The following is a 23,364-nucleotide window of genomic DNA, read 5'->3' on the forward strand; positions in this document are numbered from 1 at the left end:
GGACACTTGAGTTTTTGCTCCCAGCCTGGCAGCTTCACATCCTTCCACTCCCAGAGGCCCAAATCAGTTGTGTGAGGGGTCGCACCACCACCAGGCTGGATACTGGAGCCTTCAGGCTTGTGGGCCACAGTGCCTGGCACAGAAACTAATACCACACAGATGCTCGTTTACACCATGCAGGTAGTTTGGGAAGAGGAGCCCACCTCTTGACCCCTCTGTGCCTTGGTTTCCTTTCCATAAGCTGCAGAGGTTCCACTAGGCCAGTGTTGGCCTGACTGTGGGATGTGGAGATGGCTTTGGTGGGACAGAGAGAGAGGGCCTTGAAGACCACAATGAGAGGTTTCTTGTCAGGATCTCAGCTCCAGGGGGTGGGGTGGGGGAGCCTCGTGGTTGGTGTGTGCCTTTGACCTCCTCGTGTTCTCCAGACACCCTTTTCCATGCATACAACAGGCCTCGGCATTTTTTGTTTACTTATCATGTGTTTATTTTTCACAGTTGCTCTCTGTCGATACTGGTTTTATGCTGATAGTAGTAATTCCTAAAAATGTTTTATTTGAAAATAATTTCAAGGTTATAAAAAGTGAAACAAAAAAACAAAAATAGTGTAAAGAACTCTTGTTTAGCCGCTTTCACATTTTAACATCTTATACCCCATTTGCTTTCCTATCTGTATTTTCTCTCCCTCTCCACACACTGTGTATCTGTCTCTCTGTCTGTCTGTCTCTCTCTCACACACACACACTCCTTTTTTTCTGGATAGGTTGCATCCAGCACACCCCTTCCATCCTAAACTCTTCAGCCTGCATTTGCTAAGTACAGGGCATTCTCCTTTGGGACCACAACACAGTTACCACCTTTGTAATGGTTTCCTTCTATCCAGGTTCCAGGTTATCCATTGGCCTAATGACATCCTTTGTAGCATATTTCCTCCCTCCAGGGACAGAATCCAGTCCAGGGTCAGGTCATACCTTGATTTACCACGTCCCTTTACAACACAAGCTGGAATCAAGATTGCCAGGAGAAATATCAGTAACCTCAGATATGCAGATGACACCACCCTTATGGCAGAAAGTGAAGAGGAACTAAAAAGCCTCTTGATGAAAGTGAAAGAGGAGAGTGAAAAAGTTGGCTTAAAGCTCAACATTCAGAAAACAAAGATCATGGCATCTGGTCTCATCACTCCATTGGAAATAGATGTGGAAACAGTGTCAGACTTTATTTTGGGGGGGCTCCAAAATCACTGCAGATGGTGACTGCAGCCATGAAATTAAAAGACACTTACTCCTTGGAAGAAAAGTTATGAGCAACCTAGATAGCATATTCAAAAGCAGAGACATTACTTTGCCGACTAAGGTCCGTCTAGTCAAGGCTATGGTTTTTCCAGTAGTCATGTATGGATGTGAGAGTTGGACTGTGAAGAAGGCTGAGCACCGAAGAATCGATGCTTTTGAACTGTGGTGTTGGAGAAGACTCCTGAGAGTCCCTTGGACTGCAAGGAGATCCAACCAGTCCATTCTGAAGGAGATCAACCCCGGTATTTCTTTGGAAGGAATGATGCTAAAGCTGAAACTCCAGTACTTTGGCCACCTCATGGGAAGAGTTGACTCATTGGAAAAGACTCTGATGCTGGGAGGGATTGGGGGCAGGAGGAGAAGGGGACTAGAGAGGATGAGATGGCTGGATGGCATCACAGACTTGATGGACGTGAGTCTGAGTGAACTCCGGGAGTTGGTGATGGACAGTGAGGCCTGGCGTGCTGCGATTCATGGGGTCGCAAAGAGTTGGACACGACTGAGCGACTGAACTGAACTTACTCTCCTTTACTCTGGATATTGTCACAGTCTGTCTTTCTCTTTTCCAACTTCGACGTTTTTGAAGTATACAGAATCTCCTCCACCTTTGTTTCAATAGAACATTCCCCATTCTGTCTTGGATGTTTCTTTCTGATTAGGTTGAGGTTAAGCGTTCTTGGCTGGAGTCTGGCACAGGTGACATGTCCTTCCCAGGGTGTCACTTCTGGAGGCACATGATGCCCTTCTGTCCTTCATGGGTGATGTTAATTTTTGCCAACAGGTGAAGACGTGGCCCAGCTTCTCCACTGTATCATTACTTTTTCTTTTAGCAGCTAATTTGCAATCCATGGGAAGCAGTTGGACATAATGCAGATATCCTGTGCCTCATTAAAATCTCCCCTTAGAACCTTCTGCACACATCCCCTTCCTGTTGGTGGGGATGTAAATTGGTGCAACCACTGTGGAAAATGGTATGGAGGTTCCTCTAAAATGTTAAAATTGTGTTATCAGACGAACCAGCAATGCCACTCCTGGGCATGTATTCAGAAAAGACGAAAACTCTAATTGCAAAAAGATACAGGCATTCCAATGTTCATAGCAGCACTATTTACAATATCCAAGACATGGAAGCAACCTAAGTATCCACTGATAGCTGAATGGATAAAGAAGGTGGGATGTATATATACAATGTAATATGACTCAGCCATAAAAAAGAATGAAATAATGCCATTTGCAGCAACATGGATGGACCCAGAGATTATCACACTAAGAGAAAGACAAATATCGTACAATAGCACTTGTATGTAGAATCTAAAAATATATATATGAATGAACTTACAAAACAGACTCACAGACATAGAAAACAAACATACGATTATGAAAGGGGAAAGGGGGGAGGGATAAGTTAGGAGTTTGGGATTAGTAGACACACATTACTGTATAAGATAAGCAACAAGGCCCTACTGCATAGCACAGGGAACTATATTACTATCTTGTAATACCCTATACAAGAAGGAGAAGGCAACGGCACCCCACTCCAGTGCTCTTGCCTGGAAACGCCCATGGACAGAGGAGCCTGATAGGCTGCAGTCCATGGGGTCGCAAAGAGTCAGATGTGACTGAGCGACTTCACTTTCACTTTTCACTTTCATGCATTGGAGAAGGAAACGGCAACCCACTCCAGTGTTCTTGCCTGGAGAATCGCGGGGACGGCGGGGCCTGGTGGGCTGCCGTCTTGGGGTCGCACAGAGTCGGACACGACTGAAGCGACTTAGCGGCAGCAGCAGTAACCTATAATGGAAAAGAATCTGGAAAAGAATATGTATGTGTTTGAGAATACACACATGTATTCTAATGAATCACCTCACTGTGCAGCTGAGACTAACACAGTGTTGTCAGTTGAATAGCACCCCGCTAGCTGCGGCGTCATTGACGGTCCTTGCTGAGTCTTTATCAGGACCGCGGGAGAAGACTGGTTTCCAGTGTCAGCGCTTGGTACTCCACTGCAGGCGAGATTCCTGCCTTCTTCCCATTCATTCGTTTATCTATCTATCCTTGGCACAGACTCACGGATTCCAGTTTTTCAGTGGTTTGTATTTCAGTACTGTATTTAAGGAACTGGGTGCACAAATTGTCCCAGATTTGGCCCTTGAGAACCCTTTCAAGCTGGGTGCTATATCTTTGTGATCTGCCCTCTTCCTTTTTTTTTTTTTTAAACAGTTGTGACACTTTCTGTCATAACAAGGTATTTCAGGTTCATTTTCCACCAACTCTGCCCTTCCTCACGGTTAATTTCTCTGGAAAGCCCTGTTCCCTTTCAGTGGTCAATGACTGAATGGTTTTCAACAGGCCAAGATCTGGGCACCAGATGTGCTTGTGACTACGTGGGGTGTCTTGCTATTTGAACCCTTCAGAGAGCTAGGAAATACAGGCAGGTATGTATACAAAATGCACAGTACCACCATCTCCAATTCTAGTCCGTCCCAGGAGTGTTTTTTCTTGACTTGCCCCACTCGATTTGATGTCTCTTCCTTTACAGTGAGAGGCTGGCTTCTAATGACATCAAAACATTTACTATTTGCTCAATCCTATAATACATCCTTATGAAGTTTCACAATTGTTTGATAAATAAAGAGTTGTTTGCAGTTCCCTGTCCCCTCCCCCAAATACTTCACCTGTCCCTAAGCTGAAGCTATAGAGTCAAGTTTTGTGTCATAAACTATTTGGGTTTGTCTGTCTTTCCTTTCTTTTCCCCCTTCAGGATAGATATGGTATTCATTTGAAATATATTTTATATTTTAGTCTCGCTCTCTCTCTCTCTCTTTTTTTTTCTGTTTAAAGGTTTGCCCTTCCCATTTTTATTGATTTAATTTCTTTCTGTCTTAAAAAAAAAAAAATAGTTTGGAACATTAACCAACTCAAAACTATGCAAAAGAGTTTGTTCAAGGAAATATCCTTCTTCCCACATACCTTCCATCCTGTTCCCCTCCCTCTTGTAGATAACGAACTTACTGCTTTCGGGAATATCCTTCCTGTGTTTCTTCGTGTAGAAAGGAGCAGAGGGGTGCGTGTGTTATTGTTTTCCCGTCTTTCTTACACTCAGAGTGCAGTCCGCCATATATGCTCTTTGGCCCTTGGCTCTTTCCACGTAGCCTTGGCTCCGGAAATCGCTCTGTATCAGTTCACAGCGGCCTTCCTCATTCCTTTCCCAGCTGTGCCATGTGTACCATGGTCTATTCAACCAGTCTTTATGCTCGGACATTTAGGTGGTTTCCAGTATTTTGCAATTACCAATAATGCTGTGGCGAATGCCCTTGTGCCTGTGCATTTTCATGTCGTTGGAGAGTTGTCTTCCAAATAAATTCCTGCAAGTGGGATTGCTCAGCTGAAGGATACAGAAGTGATTTAAAGCTTTCTTTGAAAATGTATTTAAGTAAAAAAAAAAAGTGTGAGAGTTTGAATCAAATGATTAACAACAAGTAGTTCAGGCAACACAGAGACACAGCAGAAATGGTAAAAGCAGGCCCATGACTGAAGTTTGAACAGAGCTGGACTAGGGCTTCCCCGGGGGCTCAAGTGGTAAAGAATCTGCCTGCCAATGCAGGAGACACAGGAGACTTGGGCTTGATCCCTGGGTCGGGAAGATCCCCTGGAGGAAGAAATGGCAACCCACTCCAGTATTTTTGGCTAGGAAATCCCATGGACAGAGGAGCCTGGAGGACTGCAGTCCATGGGTCACAAAGAGTCAGACACAACCGAGCATGCACGCACAGTGCGCAGAGGACTAGGGTAGAGCTTCAGTCCCTTTAACCTCTAAAACAGAAACCTGGTGTAATAACTGAGGTTCAGATGGAGCTCCCTGGGAATTCATCGTCAGCGTGCGGGTCCTGACCTCAGTGTAATCAGAGAAAACCTGTCCACGTGAGCCCACTGGTCTGCTTGCCCTGGTGGCGGCAGCATGGTGCACGTACCCTGGGAGGGGAGTGAGGCCACACCAAGGCCGGCATGGTGTCAGCAGGCAGATGGGGCAGCAGGGGCCCAGAAGGCTGTGTAGAACCATGCCAGACATCCTGATGTGGCATAAAGAGGGGTGCCCTTTGACCTTCCATCACCAAGGCCAGAGCCCTGTCAGCATCCACTTTTGAAGATGGCAGTAGCATCCATTTTGGAACAGTGAGACTCTGGCGAGACCCTCTCCTCTAGAACCTGTTAGCCACTCCTCTCAGGCCCACCTAGCACTTTGCATACAGTTTCCAGGGGCTGGCAAACCTGGGTAAGGATCACTGGTTTCAAGAGTTTAAAGGACGAGGGAAGACCTGCTTGGCATTGGAAGAACTGCTGTATATTTTACCTAGAAAACTGCGTGAAGCAGCTCATCCTACACTTATGCCTGCCGGAGGAGTTGTGTGTTGGGATGGGGGTGGCGTGGAGGTATGCGGGTGCAGCTGTGAGAACCGGGGTAACACAGTCAAGGTTTGGAAGCCTCGTCGTGTGTGGAGAGGCCCTTATGGGCCTGATCCTGCACCAGGAGTGACCTGGGGAGTAGGAGGTGGGGCAAGCTTGGCTTCTTGCGTGGATTTTCCAGCTGTGTGAAGAGTTACTATCAAACTTCCCTGATGGTCCAGTGGTTAAGATGCTGCACTTCCACTTCAGGGAGCATGAGTTCAATCCCTGGTCAGGGGAGTTCCACATACTGCATGGTGCAGCCAAAAAGAAAAGAGTCATTCTACTTCTGGGTTTCTATTTCCTCATATTCAGTCTCTAGGACCAAACTAGTGGTTTTCAGGCCATTTTGTGGGAAGCTGCAGAATTCCCGAAAGGAGCTCCGGGGGCCTCTGTGGAGGGTATAAGGGGCCCTGTGGTCAGAGATATTTGGGCACCTGCCCAACCTGTCCCTGGAACAGCTCTGTGCTCATCTCTTAGCGTGGGGGCGCCTTGGGAAATTGTTCAGAATCAGTGCGCACCTGATAACACAGTTTGCTGGGCGCTAGGCTGACATCTTCAGCCTCCCAGCTGCTCTGGAACTCTCAGAGTGTCCAGGGAGATTAAAAAGCCAAAAAGGAATAACTACATCACAGCAGATGGAGGCTCTAGGGCTTGGCCCTGTAACCTTGGGGAGTCCTTGGAGCTGAGCTCCTGCTGTGTCAGCCCAGCAGGCCAGGAGGAAGGGGGCCTCGCAGCAGGGTGGGAAGCAGGTCAAAAGTCACAGGGCAGATGCCAGAGGCTGGCACCATTGTCTCACTTGATAGTCTTCAGATGACATGTCCCAACAGTAAACACATATATAATTCAACACGCATCTCCCCTATATATATATATATATATATATATACATATACACACATTTATTATGGACTATACATATTTGTATTAATGTGCAAATGTTATGTACATCATAACATGAACAAACTAGATTTTTAAAAAGATAATAGTTAAAAATAAAGAGGTTTTGCCTAGCGAATCATCTTGCATACCCACTGGGATGTCTGCACCCCACTTTGGAGGAGATGAGAGCTGTTGGGAGGCCCCTGAAGGAGGCTAGTGGAGGGAGTGTGGGAGGAAGGAAGCAAATGGTGCTTCTCAGATGGCAGCGCCTCCTGCCCTCTGCCACGGCTGTGGGCTTACTCATGCACCGTGGTTTACTCAATAGCTCTTGGTGAATTGACTCAGTGGTTTTGTCTTAAATTTAGCTTCATCCTAAGCAGTAGCATCCACAAAACAGACTTTCTTTGCAGTTAGAATTTTCTTCTAATGCATGTTAAAATAAACACAAAACTGTGCAAACACAGGGCACTTAAATATTGCGTGACAGCCCCAACCTGTGTGATGGGGCCGACCCCATGGGGGACTCTGATCTGTGTTGCCTGACTTCAGACCATGCTGGGAGGGAAGGGCCTGGTGAGAGGAAGCCCCCTCCCCCAGGTCCAGGCCCATTGTTGGCGTGGGGGGATGCAGTCCTCCCAGCCAGAGGACAGTCGCAAGCACAGTCACACTTAACAGTCCCAGAAGGGAGGCCAGGATGCAGCCCGCCCCCATGAGGACATTGCACACATGTGGATCGCAGGTTGGAGGTGCTCTACACATCACAGCTGCTGAGCATCATTGCCAGCCCTGCCTGGCCCAGCCCCGTCAGACATGATCCACTCCAGGGATTCGTATTGAGTATTTGCCTTATGCCAGGCCCTGGACTAGACACTGCAGTTCTGGTGGAGAACAAGACAGGTACGGCAGCCCCTCTCATGAAGCCCATGTCCTCGGGTGGGAAGGCGGACAGGAAACAAGCAAACCAGTAGAGAATGTAAAATCCAGGTGTGGGTTTCTCCGGACATCTGAAAGTAGAGACCCTTTGTAAGAGAAGATGGTGTAAAGCCAGGGTGCAGTTCCCTGGGGACACACCTTGCTAACAGATGCCCAGGGTAAATGGACACAAGGCACCAGCACAGCACAAAGCTACGGCAGCTCCACGCTGAGGTGCTAACTAACTCTGCTTCCCAGGAGGGAGCTTGGCGGGGCCGCGTCCACGCTCAGGGTGCATGCTGCCTCTGTAATGACTGCTGCCACACCAACGCTAAATGCTATTTCTGCTTTTCTCCTATTTTTGTAAAAGGGAAAGTCCTTTTCAGGTTTCTTTTAGTTAGAAAAAACAGGTACTAATACAGGTCTTTCCATAAAAGCCAAGTGGCCTAAAAGCAAAACTTCAAAAAGCGGGGATACCTGTAGTTATAAATACCATAAAGTAAAATCAAGAGGAGGGGGGAGGGGACATCTCTATGGAAGAATTCCAAGTAATTTATGTAGCTGCCCTCCCTCAAGGAAACAGAACATAGCTCTGTAATCCTCAAATGTGAGCTGCACTTAATGACTTGCTTCCGAAGGGTGTGGGATGCAAGGAGGAGGAAAAGTCCCTCTCCAGTGGAGGACCCTGACCAGCTTTCCCTTGGCCGAGTGATACAGGTGAACATCCCCTGTCATGAGTCACGCTGATAGGCTGTGCCCGTGATGGGATGTGATGAGACAGCGCTTCCTCTCTGTGGTCTTCCTCCCAGAAACCCATAAGCCCAGTCTAATAATAGGAAGAATGTCGCGGAAACCCAGATTGAGGGGCGTCCTAAAAATGCCCGACCAGACTCCTCAATCCATGTCATCCGGAGGAACGGAGGTCTGCGGAGCTGTTGCAGCCAAGAGGAGCCTAAGACGTGACAGCTGGATATGACGTAGTTATCCAGGCTGGGGTCCTGGAACTGAAAAAGGATACTGGGGAGAAACGAGGGAAATCTGAATGAAGTATGGAGTTGAGTTCATAATAACTTGGAAAGGTAGAGGGAAAACCGACGGGGAGGCTGTCTGAGAAGACATCCCTGAGATGGCGACGTTTCAGTTGAGCCTCGAGTGACGTGATTGAGTGGTGCCTGGGGAGGGAAGACTGGGGTGAGAATGTTCCAGGCAGAGTAAGCAGCCGTGTAAAGACCCTGGGGCAGGAGCAAAGCCGTGCAGGTCAAAGGCGAGTGACAGGAAGCGCAAGACAGCTGGTGGGGCAGAGAGGGCCGTCAGTGGAGGTGCGGTCAGCGGTGGTCAAGGGCCGGGCCGTGCATGGCCTTGATACCGTGGACGGCATTTGGATTTTGTTCTGAGTGTGATGGGAAGGCTGAAGGGGACCTGGGCTAATTTCTGCTTAAAATCACTTGGTTCTGTGTGGGCAACAAATTGGGGTTGGGGGTGGGGGCGGTGGGCGCAAGATAAGCAGTGGGAGGCTCTTGCTTGGGTCAGGGGAGATGACGGCAGAGCCCAGGTCAGCACCTGTCCTTCCTGAGAGGACACACAGGTTCACCTTTCGTCATCCTTTCCCCTCACCATATTTCCTGAAAATGGGGGGGAGCCCTTGAACTCTGGGTTCTAAGAACTAAGTGTTTGATGGTCCACACCTGCTTCTCAAGGAGCTCTATTATGGGACAGCTCATAGCACAGCCACCATCCACCTTGAACTCGGAACGTTTTCCTTCGTTGGTTCAGACCTTTTTCTGAAAATGAAAATGTATGTGGTGCTCAAGTCGGGTGCTATGAAAGTTGCCCCTATTTAATTGGGAAAAATAAAGTGAGGTCCCTCCCCTCTCTGCCCTCTGGAAGCTGTAAGTGGGAAAATAAAACGAAGGCTTTGGGCACGGCAGAGCCCATGCTACAGCATAAACAGGTTTGGAATATTTTTAGTGGATTCAGTTATGTTTTATTAACCACATGTCATTTCTTCCACGCTCTTCAATTCCTCTGGGAAGGAAGTGTGGTATCAATAAAGGAGAACAGATAACTGTTGAAGTAAATCATGGCAATCTGGGCTTTCCTGTCAAGATCAGACGCCGTTTCTTGACATTCCCAAGCTGAAAGGGGAGGGGGGTGCGGGCCCTGTCTTATTGCTCCCGGCGTGGGTGTTGTGGGGGCTGCTGTCGCCACCGTCGAGTGTTTGCTGGATGTTTGCAGAGTGGTCTGCCGGGCTCCCTCTGGAGCACGAGCGTGTCTGTGAAGCTCGATCCGGGGCCACGCGGGCTCATCCCAGTGTCTGTCTGCTTCCAGAGATAGAGATGGTGATCATGGAGCGCAGCAAGCTCCCGGAGCTGGCCGCCGGCGCCTCCGTGCAGGAGCAGAACACCACGGACGAGGAGAAGAGCGCCGCCACCGGCCTGGACAGTGTCCAGTGGAGCAGGTAGCTGCTGGGCCAGGCGGAGGGCTGCCCCCGAGCCAGCCTTCCGCTGCTGGTCGGTGTCTGGGATGAGGTGGGGGGGAAGCGCCCTGGCCAGGTGCCCACGGAGGGTAAGCCGGGCCTCGTCCCGCCACCCTGGTAGCCTCTTCTGCTTCCCAGCCAAGCCATCCTGCTGCTCCCCTCCCTGGCCTCCAGAGGCGCCACTCCTCTTGAGAGACCACGGGGACGGAGCTGGCCCTCAAGGCCATGGTACTCACCCTTTGGAATGAATGACTGAGGCATGACACCACCATTCTAGGCACTTCAGTGCTGGTCCTAACAGGGTGTGGCCTTGTTCATCAGGCCACTCCTGGCTGTGCCCTGCTGCCCCCAGGAAGGATGCCCTTGAGGGCAGCATTTGGATTTTATGATCTCATTCACTCACTGCCGCCAGGCTCACCACTGTGTATAGGGCCTGCCCTGGTGACTCAGCGGAACTGTCTAATGCTGCTGTCCACCTTCGACTTCTTGGCTGATAGTTCATTTCAGTGATGGCTGCCCAAACTATTACACTATGCAACCTTCCAGACGCCAGCTTTCCTGCAGCCTGGCTGGAGCGCCACCCCTTCCAGAAGGAATCGGGTGGAGGGCTGCTGCCAAAGTTGCAGTGAACTGTTAGAGAGGTTCTCCGTCTCAGTGTTATTTCCTTATCAAATGCCTGTAGTAATCTCCAAATCCCGTGTCAGTGGTAGTGAATGCGCAGCAACATGGTTTCTCTGTCAGCCTGCAAGGCATTCACTTCCTGAACTCTCTTGGTGGATGAAATACAAACACACACACTCATCCTATTTATTAATCCAACTTAAAGTGAAGTCTTGAGTCACACCAGTCTTTTCCTGCAGGTCTTGTTTATCTCTTTGCTTGACGTGTGTTTCAGTTATCTAACAGAAAAGATTAATTTTTTTTATCAGATGCACAGGGGAGCCATTTTTAGTTTTGATTAAATAAAAATCTTTGCAGCACAGTGTGGGTTATCAGTTGTACTGCCAAGGACCTTTCTAATTTTATTTTGTGGCCAAAAAAAAAATAAATAAAAGTAACATTGGGAGCTCTGAAAATTAAGGGAATCATTCTAAACACAGAAAGGGGAGGGGAAGACAACCTTTAGGTGCTTGGCTCAGCTTTAATTAGAATACAAATCATTAAAAAACTGAAAATAACTTGTCATGAGGGATGTGCACCTGCTTAACACATCATTGCATGCTGAGTTGCTCAGTTGTGTCTGACTCTTTGCGAGCCGGTAGGCTGTATCTGACTCTTTGTGAGCTGGTAGACTGTAGCCCGCCAAGCTCCTCTGTTCATGGGATTTCCCAGGCAAGAATAATGGAGTGGGTTGCCATTCCCTTCTCCAGGGCATCTGCCCGACTGAGGGACTGAACCTGCATCTCCTGCATTGGCAGGCAGATTCTTTACCAATGAGCCTCCAGGGAAGTCTGTCCAGTTTCTTAGGATCTAATAAATGGAAACAGCATGTATTTTGCATACTGTGATGATACTGTAGCTTTCCTAAAGGAGGAAAAACACTCGTGTACTGTCAAAAAGTCAACAGACCAAAATGTTATGTTTGAGTATTGGAGTTGAGACTTCTTTTTTCCCCCTGAATCTTAGTGAAGAGAGGGGTTTTTTTCCTTCAAGTTGATTGAGATTGTTTCTTAACTTACGGTGACTTTGGCATCTTCTGCCACATGGTTCGTAGTGGAAGCTGATCCTGTGTCCTGAGCTAAGCCATGTGCAGACTTGCGGCCCTGAGAAACTTTGAGCAAGAGCTGTGCTCAGCTCTGAGACTGGGCGCCAAGGGGAGACTGGCCCCAGTGGAGAGCTGCCATGGCCTTTGCAAAGGTGTTGTGTGTTGGTTGTCAGAGACACCCCCTCATTCCCCCGCCCTCTCACCTCCTGGCACTGAGCCGGGAGGAGGGCATTGAGGATGAGGGAGGGGACAGTTCTCCTTGACATGAACTGGACCTTGACATTGGTCCACTTTCCACAGAAACAACATAGAGCAAAGGGGAACTGTCCTCATATTCCCCACACACGGTGGGCGAGCTCTGCATTCTTGGTGAAATACAGAACTAAGAAACCGGAAACCACTCAGAACCTTCTGTCTTAGAAAAAAAAAAAACTTAAAATTTTAAAAGTTAATAGACATTTAGAAAATGTAAAAAACCTTGAAAAGTATAAAGGAGGAAAAGTCTTCATAATTCCAAAGCAGCTGTTACTAGCATTTTGGTGATTTCTTGCCAGTTTTCAATGCCAATATAGTGGAAATTCTGCCCTGTTTCCCCCCAGTAGCTTATACGATACTATGTCTATTATTTTTGGTTTTGGTTTTCTCTAATACCAAACTCCAAGTATCTTTTTCACTCTGTTGTACTCTTAGTAAACACAATTCTAATGGCTTCATAATACTTTGTCTCATAAAAGATGGTCCACTCACCCAGCCCTCCCTCTGCTACTGGGCATTTGGTTATTTGTATTATTCCCAAATGAAAATACAGTCCAAATTCCAAGAATTGGTTTGCAAAAAAAGTGTTCTTTAATACTTTATCCTGTTCTTAAGTTTGGAAGTGGTATTGCTGGGGGCTGAGAGAAAAACAGATCCACACAGGGCAGAACTATTCACACATCAGAATGGTGATGGCTGATCTGGGGCAGGGGAGGGTCTGGGGCTCCAGAAAAGTAGAACTGGAAAGTCAATGTTCCTTAAAAGTTTCTTCCTTTAATTTCTGTGTATTACATGTTTATTTGAAATGTTATGACAAGTGCATTTCACTGCTTTTCTGCATTTTTCAATATATTTTGAATCAGTGATACCTCTGTGGAGTTCAGAAGTCAAAAAAGTATAAAAAGTTATGCAGCGAATGGGTCTCTGTGTTTCTCTGCTGCACCTCCTCGCTCCCCCTAGTCAGCAGTGTTGACTGTGGCTTATGTCCTTCGAGGGGTTAAGTGTGCCCTTTGTCACTCATTGAGGCTCTCTGCTCTCTTGGCTTCAAGCTGGCATCCGGGGGCAGCCGCAGACAGTCACAGGGTCAGAGCCTTCTGCCAACGGACCAAATCTGTGCACATTCTATTATCCTCTTGTTGAAGTCTTTCCAGGCCAGGCCCTTCAGCCAGAAGGGCAGCATTCAGGCTGTACCGTTTATGTATTTGTAGCCACTCGATAGGTCTCACCCACAAAGCATCAGAGGCGATGCTTCCTATCGATCCCTTCTAACCAGGGAAGGTAGGCCCAAGAAACTGCCGGGTCAGGACCCGCCAAAGCGAGGTCTTGGAGAAGTGCCTGTGGTATCCTCAAAATAGAAGTGCAACAGCAGCTCGCGTGTCTGAGCACTTTTCACTTGAGCCTGGGCCTGTGTTAATGCCACTCTGTTGTCATTTCACTTGAACCCTCACTATAAACCCTGGAAGGGTTCATTGCTCATCTCACAGAGGGGGGATTGTAATTTACCCAAGGGTTTGCAGCTAAGAAGAGGCAGAGTCAGCATTTGAACCTCAGCAGTCTGGCTCCAGGGTCCACAGTCTGAAATGACCCAGATTTATTGGTACCTTGTCTGCTGTTGGGAGTCTACCACGTTGCCCCGTTTCCCTCACTCTCTTGTCGCTCTTTGAACTACTGCTGTGGCGTGTCCATGTTCTGTCTGCTCACTGGCTTGGGAGCGCCACAAGACCACACTTATCCCCAGTGTCTGGGATAGCAGGTGGACCATTGTTAAGTAATTAGTCGGTCAGCTGTTCCTTAGTCAGTTTCCCCAGACATGACAGCTTCCCGGGGCAGAGCCTGCCTGTCGATCACCTCTGTGTCCTCCGTGCCTGGGGCTGCACTGGGCACATGGTGGCCGTGCTCTGTGCTGCTGGTGCATGCGAGCTCAGTTGTCTCCAACTCTTTACGACCCCATGGACTGTAGCCGGCAGGGCCCCCTGTTCCTGGGATTCTCCCAGCACGAATTCTGCAGTGGGTTGCCATGCCCTCCTCCAGGGGGTCGCCCCAACCCAGGGGTTGAACTTGTGTCTCCTGTGTTGGCAGGCGGGTTCTTTACCACCGAGCCACCTGGGAAGCCCATGCTGCTGGTTGGAGGGGGCAGGGGGTTGAGCGCTGTGAAGAGCAAAGGCAGCTGGCATCCTGTGTGCAGGTGAGGCTCATGTGGGCCCCTCTCTTCCAGACCCTTCCTGGATATGGTGTACCACGCCCTGGACAGCCCGGATGACGACTACCACGCGCTATTCGTGCTCTGCCTGCTGTACGCAATGTCTCACAACAAAGGTGAGCCATTCAGTTCATCTGCCTTCAGGGGAAAGGACAGCTTTTTTCCTTGAAGAATTTCCTTTCTGGTTTTGGCAGACTCCCACAGAACCTCTCTACAGCCTCATTAGAGTTTCTCAGGTGCTTTTCTGCACACTGAAGCCACAGGACTCGGTTACTCAGGCAACACGGGGGCAGGTGGGAGGTGGTGGAGATGGAGGTTCAAGCGTTGACCGTCCAGCGCAGCATGACTGTGTTCACACTGTGGTTTGCTCTCGACCCCTCAGTCTACAACTGACTTAAGCTTCCGACCTCTTTCCTAACATCAGAACAAAGATCAGTCAAATTGCAATCTTGGTTTTGCTATTTATAATAGTCAGTGCATCATTCTGGGTTCAGAGCTAAAATAGACTCTGAGTGGATTGTGTGGAAGTGTAGGTTTCCTTTCTGAAGAAAGGTGTGGTTCTCTGGCTTCCCCTGTTGAGGCCGAGCGGTCAGGATCAGCCTCTCGCAGAGCTGACGGTTTTGATTAGGATCCATTCATTTACTTCCTCTCTGAGAACAGCCGCTGGTTGTGTACCACCTGGCTTGACACGAGCGAGTTCTGAACCCACCACATCAGACGCTCTTTGAAGGAGAAACCAAGAGTATTCCTTCTGGCCCCTGCCAAACGCTGGGCTCAGCAGGGCTGAGACCTTGCAGTAAGGTCTGATGTTTTAGTAGGTTTTTCAAAAGCTTGTTGGGAGGTAGTTAAAGGTGGGTTTTACTGCGACGGTCTATGGCTGGAGTCATTTTGTGGAGGGCAAAGCTCTCAACAAAACAGAGTATGTATTTATTCTGAAATCATTAATGTTGTGTGCGTGCTTACTCAGTGGTTTCAGTTATGTCTGACTCTCTGCAACCCCATGGACTGTAGCCCGCCAGTCTCCTCTGTCCATGGGATTATCCCAGCAAGAATACTGGAGTGGGTTGCCATTTCCTACTCCAGGGGATCTTCCCAACCCGGGGATCGAACCCGTGTCTTCTATGGCTCCTGTATTAGCAGGCAGATCCTTTACCAATGAGCCACCTGGGAAGCCCTTGATAAATAAGTTGATTAGTGGCAAAAGAAGATACAGTGAAAAAGGCCCCCTTTCCTACATTGGTTCTCCACCTCTTCTTCAAAGGCCATTTGTGTTAACAGTTTCTTGCATCTTTTTAAAGACACTTGTGCAAGCCCAAGTACCAAGTATATACGATTTTATTTCAATGGGTTCCCCACCCCCAACATGAATGGAGGTTCATTCCTTATTATGGTCTGTTCTGTACCTAGAACTGCCTCATGCTTTTTAATCCTATGTGTGTGCCGTCGTTTGTTTTGCCATCCCCTTGTTGAATGACACTGAGACCATTTCCAGGCTTTTCCTACTCAAGATGCAACCAGCCATGGTGGCTCTTCTCCTGTATAAGTCACTGTACTCATGTGCAACTGCTTAGATCTAGTCTGAAGTGTTAGTCGCTCAGTCGTGTCCTACTCTTTGCAACCCCATGGACTATAGCCCATCAGTCTTCTCTGTCTATGGAATTCTCCAGACAAGAATACTGGAGTGGGTAGCCATGCCCTTCTCCAGGGGGTCTTCCTGACCCAGGGATCGAACCTGGGTCTTCTGCATTGCAAGCAGGCTCTTTACCATCTGAGCCACCAGGGAAGCCCAGAAGAAGCATGGCAGACTCCCTCTGATGTCTCCCTCCACAGTCCCGTTGATTCCCTTGGCTTCTTAGATCCCCTCCAGCTTTGGCTCAGTGCCTGGCACACAGGAGCCCTGGGAGTAAACAGAGCTCCAAGCCTGAGCCATGGAGTCCGTCCCACCCATGGATCGCCTGCCATCCATGCCCACTTCCCCCCAGCTCTGCACTCGGACCTCCTGCCCCTCACATGCTGGAGGCTTTGACCTGGGTGATTGAGCACCACCTTGAAATGTCTGTTTATGCCACACTCGTCACCCAGAAATATACCCTGACCTCATCACACTTCCTGCCATTTCTGGTTCAGTTGAATTTGCCAGCCAAGGTTGAAACTGCCATGACCTTTAGCTCTTTCCCTCCTTTGATCCCAGCATTTAGTCATCAAATGTTGTCATCTCTCCCTCTTTGGCCTGTCTGATCAGCAGAATGTAACTGAGCACAGTTCAGTGCCTGGGTCTAGGCTTGGTGCCAGTGGGAAGGACTAAGGGCAGGAGAGCAGGCGAGATCCTGAGTCTTGTCTCTCCAGTAGCTTTAGCACAGCCTTCCGGAGGAGTCAACACATGGCCACTTCATAATCCATCCTCCACAGCACTGCCAGGCAGTTCCCTGTAAGACTGTGCTGTCCGTGTCCTTCCCCTGTTCAAAAACCTTTGGGGCCTTCTCTCCCTTCAGCTCCAACCTCCAGTAACCTGCCATTCTGAGTACCTGGATTGCACCCACCATCCTAACTTGATCTGATTCCCCTGACTTCCCACTGCAGACGCTTGGCCCTGGCCCAGGGATTCAGACTCTAAGTAGCGATAAACTGTTTGACAGAGATAAACTTGTAGTGACTGTCATGGTACTCTTCAATATTCTTTTGGTTATAAGCCCTGCAAACCACCTCACATTAACAAAAAGAATCTTATGGGAAGGTCCCTGGGACAGCTCATGAGATCCAAGAAGCTGCTGAAAAGCCAAGGAAAGGGCAGGAACCAACCAACTCTGGGGACTTAAGGTAGATGGTGGTTTGGATCCAGCAGATCTCAGGCAGGGAGTCTGTCTCCGTTCCAGTTTCAGATTGGTGGGCAAGAGATCTGATTGTTCCAGGTTAGTGATGGGTCTAACTCTGGAGCAGTCAGTTGTGACTGAGGGTAGGGGGAGTGGGGTGGGGTCAGGGTCACAGAGCACAGAGCTGGCCCCAGGGTGTTTCAGCTCTGTTTCTGGAACTGTTCCCAGAGAAGGGAGCTTCTCTGGAAGCCTGGCAGCCACCGCAGTCAGTGCCAATACACCTACCTGTTCTTGGCTAGGCTTCTACCTTCTTGTATCCATCTGTGTCTTGTCTTGCTGCTTTCTCTGCCCTGACATCACCACCTATTGAAATTATGCTTATCTTATCCTGGAAGTTTTCTCTGAGCTCTTCAGGTGATACTTACTGTGGGTTAGTATCCTCTAGTATGGCAGGCACATTTTACACTTTGCTGGGTGTGATTTGCTAAAACTTTATGAAGAATTTTTGCATCTATGTTTCTGAGTGTTATTGGCCTGTGGTCTCCCTGTAATGCTCTTGTTTTGTTTGCTTATGTTCACCTTATGGAATGAATGGGGACTTCCGAGGACTCTACTTGATAAGCCATGATTAGGTGGCCCATCCTTGCAGGCTGGTGGAAATGTGAGCTCTTCTCAGCCCTGGGTGAGCTCCAGGGGTTGTTCCACCCTCCTCCTCCCAATAGGCCTTTGCCTTTCCTCACCTGCATTCCCTGGGGCAGAACTGAGCTGAAGCCTTGGAAAGAAGCCCCTGCAGGGCCCTGCGCCTCTCCCTGTCCTTCTCTTTCCCATCAGCTCTAGTCACTCGCCTCTCTGAGCTGCAGACTCTGCCTTCTCACCCCAGAGAGACCACAGGCTTCGTTCGGCTTCTGTTGGTCTGTGCTGAGGCCTGGAAGCTTTCCAGCCAGTGAGCTGGAGCGATCCCGGGCCCACTGCCCTTGTTTCTCCTCTCTCAGGTTCCCCTCCTGTGTTGCATGCTGTCTTGCCCTGTGTGTCATAACCACTGTCTTATATGGTTTGCCAACTCTCCGGTTGCTTGAGTGAGGTGGGTAAATCCAGCCTCTCTTGTCTGGAAGCTGAAACATTTAAAGAAGAAAGTTTTATTGCGGTGTAATTGATAAACAGTGAACTGCGCATTTTTAAAGTGTGCAGCTTGATGAGCTTTGACACACATATTCACCCATGAAACCATCATCACAGTCAAGTCAGTGTACATATCCATCAGTCCAACCGTTCTCTCTTGCCCTTTTGTCACCCCTCTGCCCTTCTCTTCCCGCAACCCTCTCCCTAGGCAACTCTGAATTGCTCCCTGTCGTTATAGCTTAGTCTGCACTTTCTAGAATTTTACATAAATAAGATCATGCAATGTGTTCTCTTTTTTTTTGGTCTGACTTCTTTCAGTTTGCGTAATTATTTTGAGATTCGTTCATGTAGTTGCGTGCCTCAGTGGTCCCTTTCTTCTTACCTCTGAGTAATATTCCCCTGTGAGAATGTACCAGTTTGTTTACCTGTCCGTCTGTTAAAGGACATTTGGGTCGTTTCCAGTTTTTGACCATTACGAACAAAGCTGCCACGAACATCAGTGTATAAGTCTCTGGACACTTACTTGCTTTTTTTTCTTGGATAAATACTGAGGAGTGAAATGACTGAATCATATGACAGGTGTGTCTGTGTTTGTTTTTAAGAGACTGCCATGCTGTCTTCCAAAGCAGCTGTGTGATCTTACATCCCACCATCAGTGCATGAGTGTTGGCCTCATACCCTCACCAGTGGTTGGCACGGCCATCTTTTTATTTTTACAATGAGTACATGTAGTGATGTCTTTTTGTGATTTTAATTTCCATTTCCCTAACAACTAATGGGGCTTTGCAGGTGGCACTAGTGGTAAAGAACCCACCTGCCAGTGTAGGAGACATAAGAGACGCAGGTTCAATCCCTGGGTTGGGAAGATCCCCTGGAGGAGGGCATAGCAACCCACTCCAGTATTCTTGCTTGGAGAGAGAATCCCATGGACAGAGGAGCCTAGCGGGCTACAGTCCATGGGACACAGAGACACAAGTGAAGCAACTTATCATACAAACACACAAGCTTAATGACGTCGAATAGCTTTTTAAGTGCTTAGTCTACCGTCTTCTTTGGTAAAGTATCTTTTCATATCCTTTGCCCATGTTTTAATGAGTTGGCCACATTCTTACTGTTGAGTTTTGAGAGCTCTTTGTGTCCTAGATACAAGTCCTTTATCAGGTGTGTGTTGCAAAGATTTCCTCCCAGTCTTTGGCTGGTCTTCTTTTCTTCACAATACCTTCAGAAGAGCAGAACTTAATTTCCATGAAGTTCTCACAGCACTTCTTTGTACTGCTTTTTCTCTGTATGTTTTCTCTCCCATGACTGGGCCTCTGAAAGCAGAGGCCGTGTCTCTCTTGACAGCCTTCTGCACTACACAGTACCGAGTACTCAGCTCAGCGCCTGGCACCTGGCCAGCGCTGTGCCCGAAGTTTCTGACTGACCGCCTCTGAACCGTGTGGCAGCTCCCCCATGCTGCTCTCTTGCTGGCCGCCCATGCTCAGGGCCTCCTCAGGGAAACTGCTACTGGGGGGTAGGTGGGGGGTGCCCAGCTCCAGGGGGCCAGGGGGCACAAGGACAAACTTTTTACAGGGGGGCTGGCTTTGCTGACGGGCTTCCTTCCAGGAGCCCCAGCGTGTGCTGTGGAATGGAAAAGCAGTGCCTTACACAGCACCCTCCTTCTTCCTTGATGTGGACGGAGAGATGATCCTGATGAGGAGCCCACCTACCTCTCTTGCATCTTCCTAAAAGAGTGGGACTGTATATTCGAGGGAATTTGATTCCTCCTTCCATTTCCTGCTAGTGCTTTCCTTTTGTTTACTCAGTCGCCCTGCTGGCAAGTATTTCTGAAGCCATTCTTAGATGCCAGGCGCTGTGGTTAATATTGAGAACCCAGTGGTGAAACAAACAGAGATGTTCTTGGAGGCGGATGTGGCTGCTGTGGAGGGAGCAAGGCAAGGGTGGTGGAGGTGAGGGCAGCGTGGCGGCTGTGATTTGCGAGTGTGGAGAAAGCCAAGGGTGCAGGGTCGCCTTGGGTGGTCTGGGGAGGCTTCTCTGAGGAACAGACATCAGAGGTGAGGCCTGAGAATGAGAAAGAGCCAGCCCCACAAAGCTCTAGGGCAAGAATGCTCTGGGCAAAGGGAATGGCAGGTGCAAAGGCCCTGGGGTGGAAAAGAGCTTACAGGTTTGAGTAGCAGAAAGCAGTTCAAGGTGAGGCTGGCCAGGTGGCCAGGGACCAGATCATGGAGAATCTTAAAGGCCGGGAGAAGGAATTTAGAATTTATTCCAATTGCAGTTGAGAAATACCTAGAAGTAGAAGAGTGACATAAGCAGATGGAAATTTTGGGGAGAATACCCTGGCTGCTGGATGGAGAGTGGGTCAGTGGAGGGTGAGGGGTGAGCTGTGTTGGGGAAAGCTGGGAGGCTGGTTAGGAAGCTGTTGCAGTAGTCCAGGCGGGAATAATGTGGACTGAATTATGGCACGTTGGCCGTGGAGATGGAGACAACTGGAAGGTTTTAACGATATATTTTGGAGTTAGAGCCAGGACAAGCTCATGGTCTGAATGTGGGGGCTGAGTGAGAGGGACACGGGGGCAGCTGTGTGTGGCCATTCACTAAGATGGGGAGCTTTGTTTTGGGTGGGAGGGTGCACCACAGGAGGAATCTGGGTGATGCCCAGGGCCCTCCCTCTTGCCGCTGTGTGACCAGTGGTAGCAAATCCAAAACCAGCGAGGGTGGGCTCTCGAGCAGGTTTGGAAAGGAATCTGGGGCGTTAGTTCAGCACCCAGAGGCCCAGGTGCCTGGGGCACCCCTAGGGGAAACTGCCTCCGTGGGGCCAGGGGACTATACCTGGTTTCTGCTCCAGTCTGGCCTGGAGGCATATGGTGCCTTTGGCGGGGGCTGTTTGGTGGCAGTGGTAGGGGGTGGGTGTGTGGGTGGTTGATGTTTTGGTTAGGCAGCAGGTTAGCTGCACTTAACCTTCAGCCTCTTTTCCAGATCCATGCCCTCTCAGCAGGGCCCCTAATGAAATGGCCTCTTTCTGATAGATTTTTCATCATAGGACAATTTTAACATAAAAGCAATGTTAATAAAAACTAAATGTTAGCTCGGGCCTTCCAGTAAATCATAATAGATTAGATGCTGCACCAAAATGAATATCGCGCGGTGGAAAGGGTTGACCGGTTGGAGGGAGGCGCTCGTTGTGAGTCAGTAGGGCCGGTAATGAACGCTGGTTCCTGTCTGTAATAGCAGATTCAGTCCTCTGTCCTTTGTCAAGTCTGCAGGGCCCTGGCCCCAGGGGTCGGGGGGAGGGGGAGGGGACTTTTGCAGCTTTGTCTTTTTAAAGGTTCCCCCACTCTGCCCACCACCATTTATCCTTGTTTAGAAGAAGGGTCTTGGGCTTTTGTTTTGCTGAGAGGTTGCTTGGAACAAGGATGAGAGGCATGAGAAAGGTTGAAAGATAATAGGCTAAAGGGAGGCTTTCGCCCTGCAGAAAACTGGCGAAATATCATTCTGGATCTCGACTGACACATAATCAGAACTGGAAGTACATTGGAAATCAGCCCAACATCTGGTTAGCTTTCGAAATAGTTGGTCTATAGTGTTCCAAAGCTGGCAATGCTTGCGTGACTCTAGCCAAAGAGAGAGAGAAAATAACTTTTTGACCGTGATTTTTACCTGGCATTATTGTGCAGGTTTGTCTGTCCACTTCTTTTTATGTTACTTCGATCTGGGTCTGTTCCACCCCTGTCCTGAATAGGGGCTTCCAGTGAGGAGAAAGAATCCAGAAGCCAGAACTCAAGGGAAAACTTAGGAGCTGGTCACTGACATCACTGAACCTCGCCCTTCCCTTCTCTTTGGGATTCTTTGAGTGAGTTAGCTGGGAGTTGGGCCCCGCCTGCCCCTAGCCCCGTGCTTGTTGGGTGGGAGCAATGGCAGGGGAGACTGTTCTGACTCACTGGCGAGCAGGCTCTGACCCAGCAGGGAGGGAGCAAGGAACCGCGTGGTCTGCTGGAATCTGGACGTGCGACCGCGGCTCCCCGGGCCACGTGAAGTGCGTCTGGGTTTCTCTGGAATTTGTCTGTCACTCGGCACTTAAGGGCTGAAGCAAAGAGGACAATATATTATCTACAGTGTTTATTTCAGTCAGAGGGAAATGACTAGCAAAGGAACTAGAGCCGGTTTGCAACAAAACCTGCTTCTCAGTGACTGGAAACGTGCATGTGCGTGCGTGCGTGCGTGTGCCTGTCTATCCATTCATCTGTACACACGCTGGTTCCCTTTCACATGCATATCTTTGTCATATCGTCACGTTGACCTTGTTCGTGCACAGCTGTCAGCCACTGTTTTATTAGGACCCAGAAGAATGTCTTAGAGACTGAGGCAGGAGAAAGAGAGAGATGGGGAGGGAATAAGGCACCTGGCCCAGCAGGAGCTTTGGGGAAAGATCAAAGATGCCCAGAGGGGCCATTTACAAAGCTTTGTCACGTGTTGTGTGACGTGAGCCTGCTCTCTGTCTCATCTTGACTGATGGTAAAATCTACCACACACAGAATGACTTGCCACGTGGAGTCTATTTGGGGGAAAGTGCAGGAAGTGGGGAGATCACCTTGAGTGGGGAGACGGAGACCACTCCAGAGTTGGCCCGAGCACAAACACGTCATTTCACCAGCTAGCTGCCGCCCAAGAGGTCCTGGCAGCCAAGCCTTGCCGGTCCCTCCTGCCAGGGTCTGCCACATCACTTCCGCCCACAGCCCCTGGCCCTGCTTTCCCCGAGCTGTGCCATACTCCCTGCCCAGCCCCTGGGCCTGGCATGACCTGGTCGTCCCTGGGCTGCTCACCCTTCAGAATCCAGTCCAAGCTGCTCGTCCCCTGCGCTGCCCCCAGACAGCCCAGCATGCCTTCTTTAGGCCTTCTGAAATAGCTCGACGTTAGCTTGGTTAGGTTGTTTTCCAGTCTTTTCTTTCTTCTTACAACACAACTGATGCGGAACTCCATTAAGCCACATTCAAAGTGAAAATTCCCATCAGCATGTGGTGATGCCAAGTCACCATTGAACATGGGTCTTGACAGCAAGCCTGGGGTGCACAGTTTCTGTGATCATTCCCATTGAACAAGGAGACTGAGGGTCAAGGAGGTTAACCATCAAAACAGAGTTCCTCCGGCAGCCTTCCATCCTGGCCCCGGTGTGGCAGGCGCCCAGTGGGAGAGGGAGCTGGGCCGGGAGGAGTGCTGCCTTATGGGCGGGCGGTGGCTGTTGTCAGCCCAGAGCAGGCCCCTCGCACGCTGGT

At 49.3% G+C, this 23,364-nt stretch overlaps 1 protein-coding gene across 7 annotated transcripts in view; it reads left to right on the forward strand.

Annotated features, from left to right (window-relative positions):
- The window catches only part of CLEC16A (C-type lectin domain family 16 member A), a 236,784-nt gene that overhangs the window by 70,288 nt on the left and 143,132 nt on the right, over positions 1-23,364 (forward strand). For all 7 annotated transcript variants that reach the window (XM_018040271.1, XM_018040268.1, XM_018040272.1 and 4 more), the window contains 2 exons: positions 9,858-9,987; positions 14,181-14,281. In XM_018040271.1, the coding sequence (XP_017895760.1) occupies positions 9,858-9,987; positions 14,181-14,281 (231 nt within the window). The remainder of the gene's footprint in view (positions 1-9,857; positions 9,988-14,180; positions 14,282-23,364) is intronic.

Source organism: Capra hircus, chromosome 25, assembly GCF_001704415.2.
Source record: "Capra hircus breed San Clemente chromosome 25, ASM170441v1, whole genome shotgun sequence".
NCBI classification, from domain to species: Eukaryota; Metazoa; Chordata; class Mammalia; order Artiodactyla; family Bovidae; genus Capra; species Capra hircus.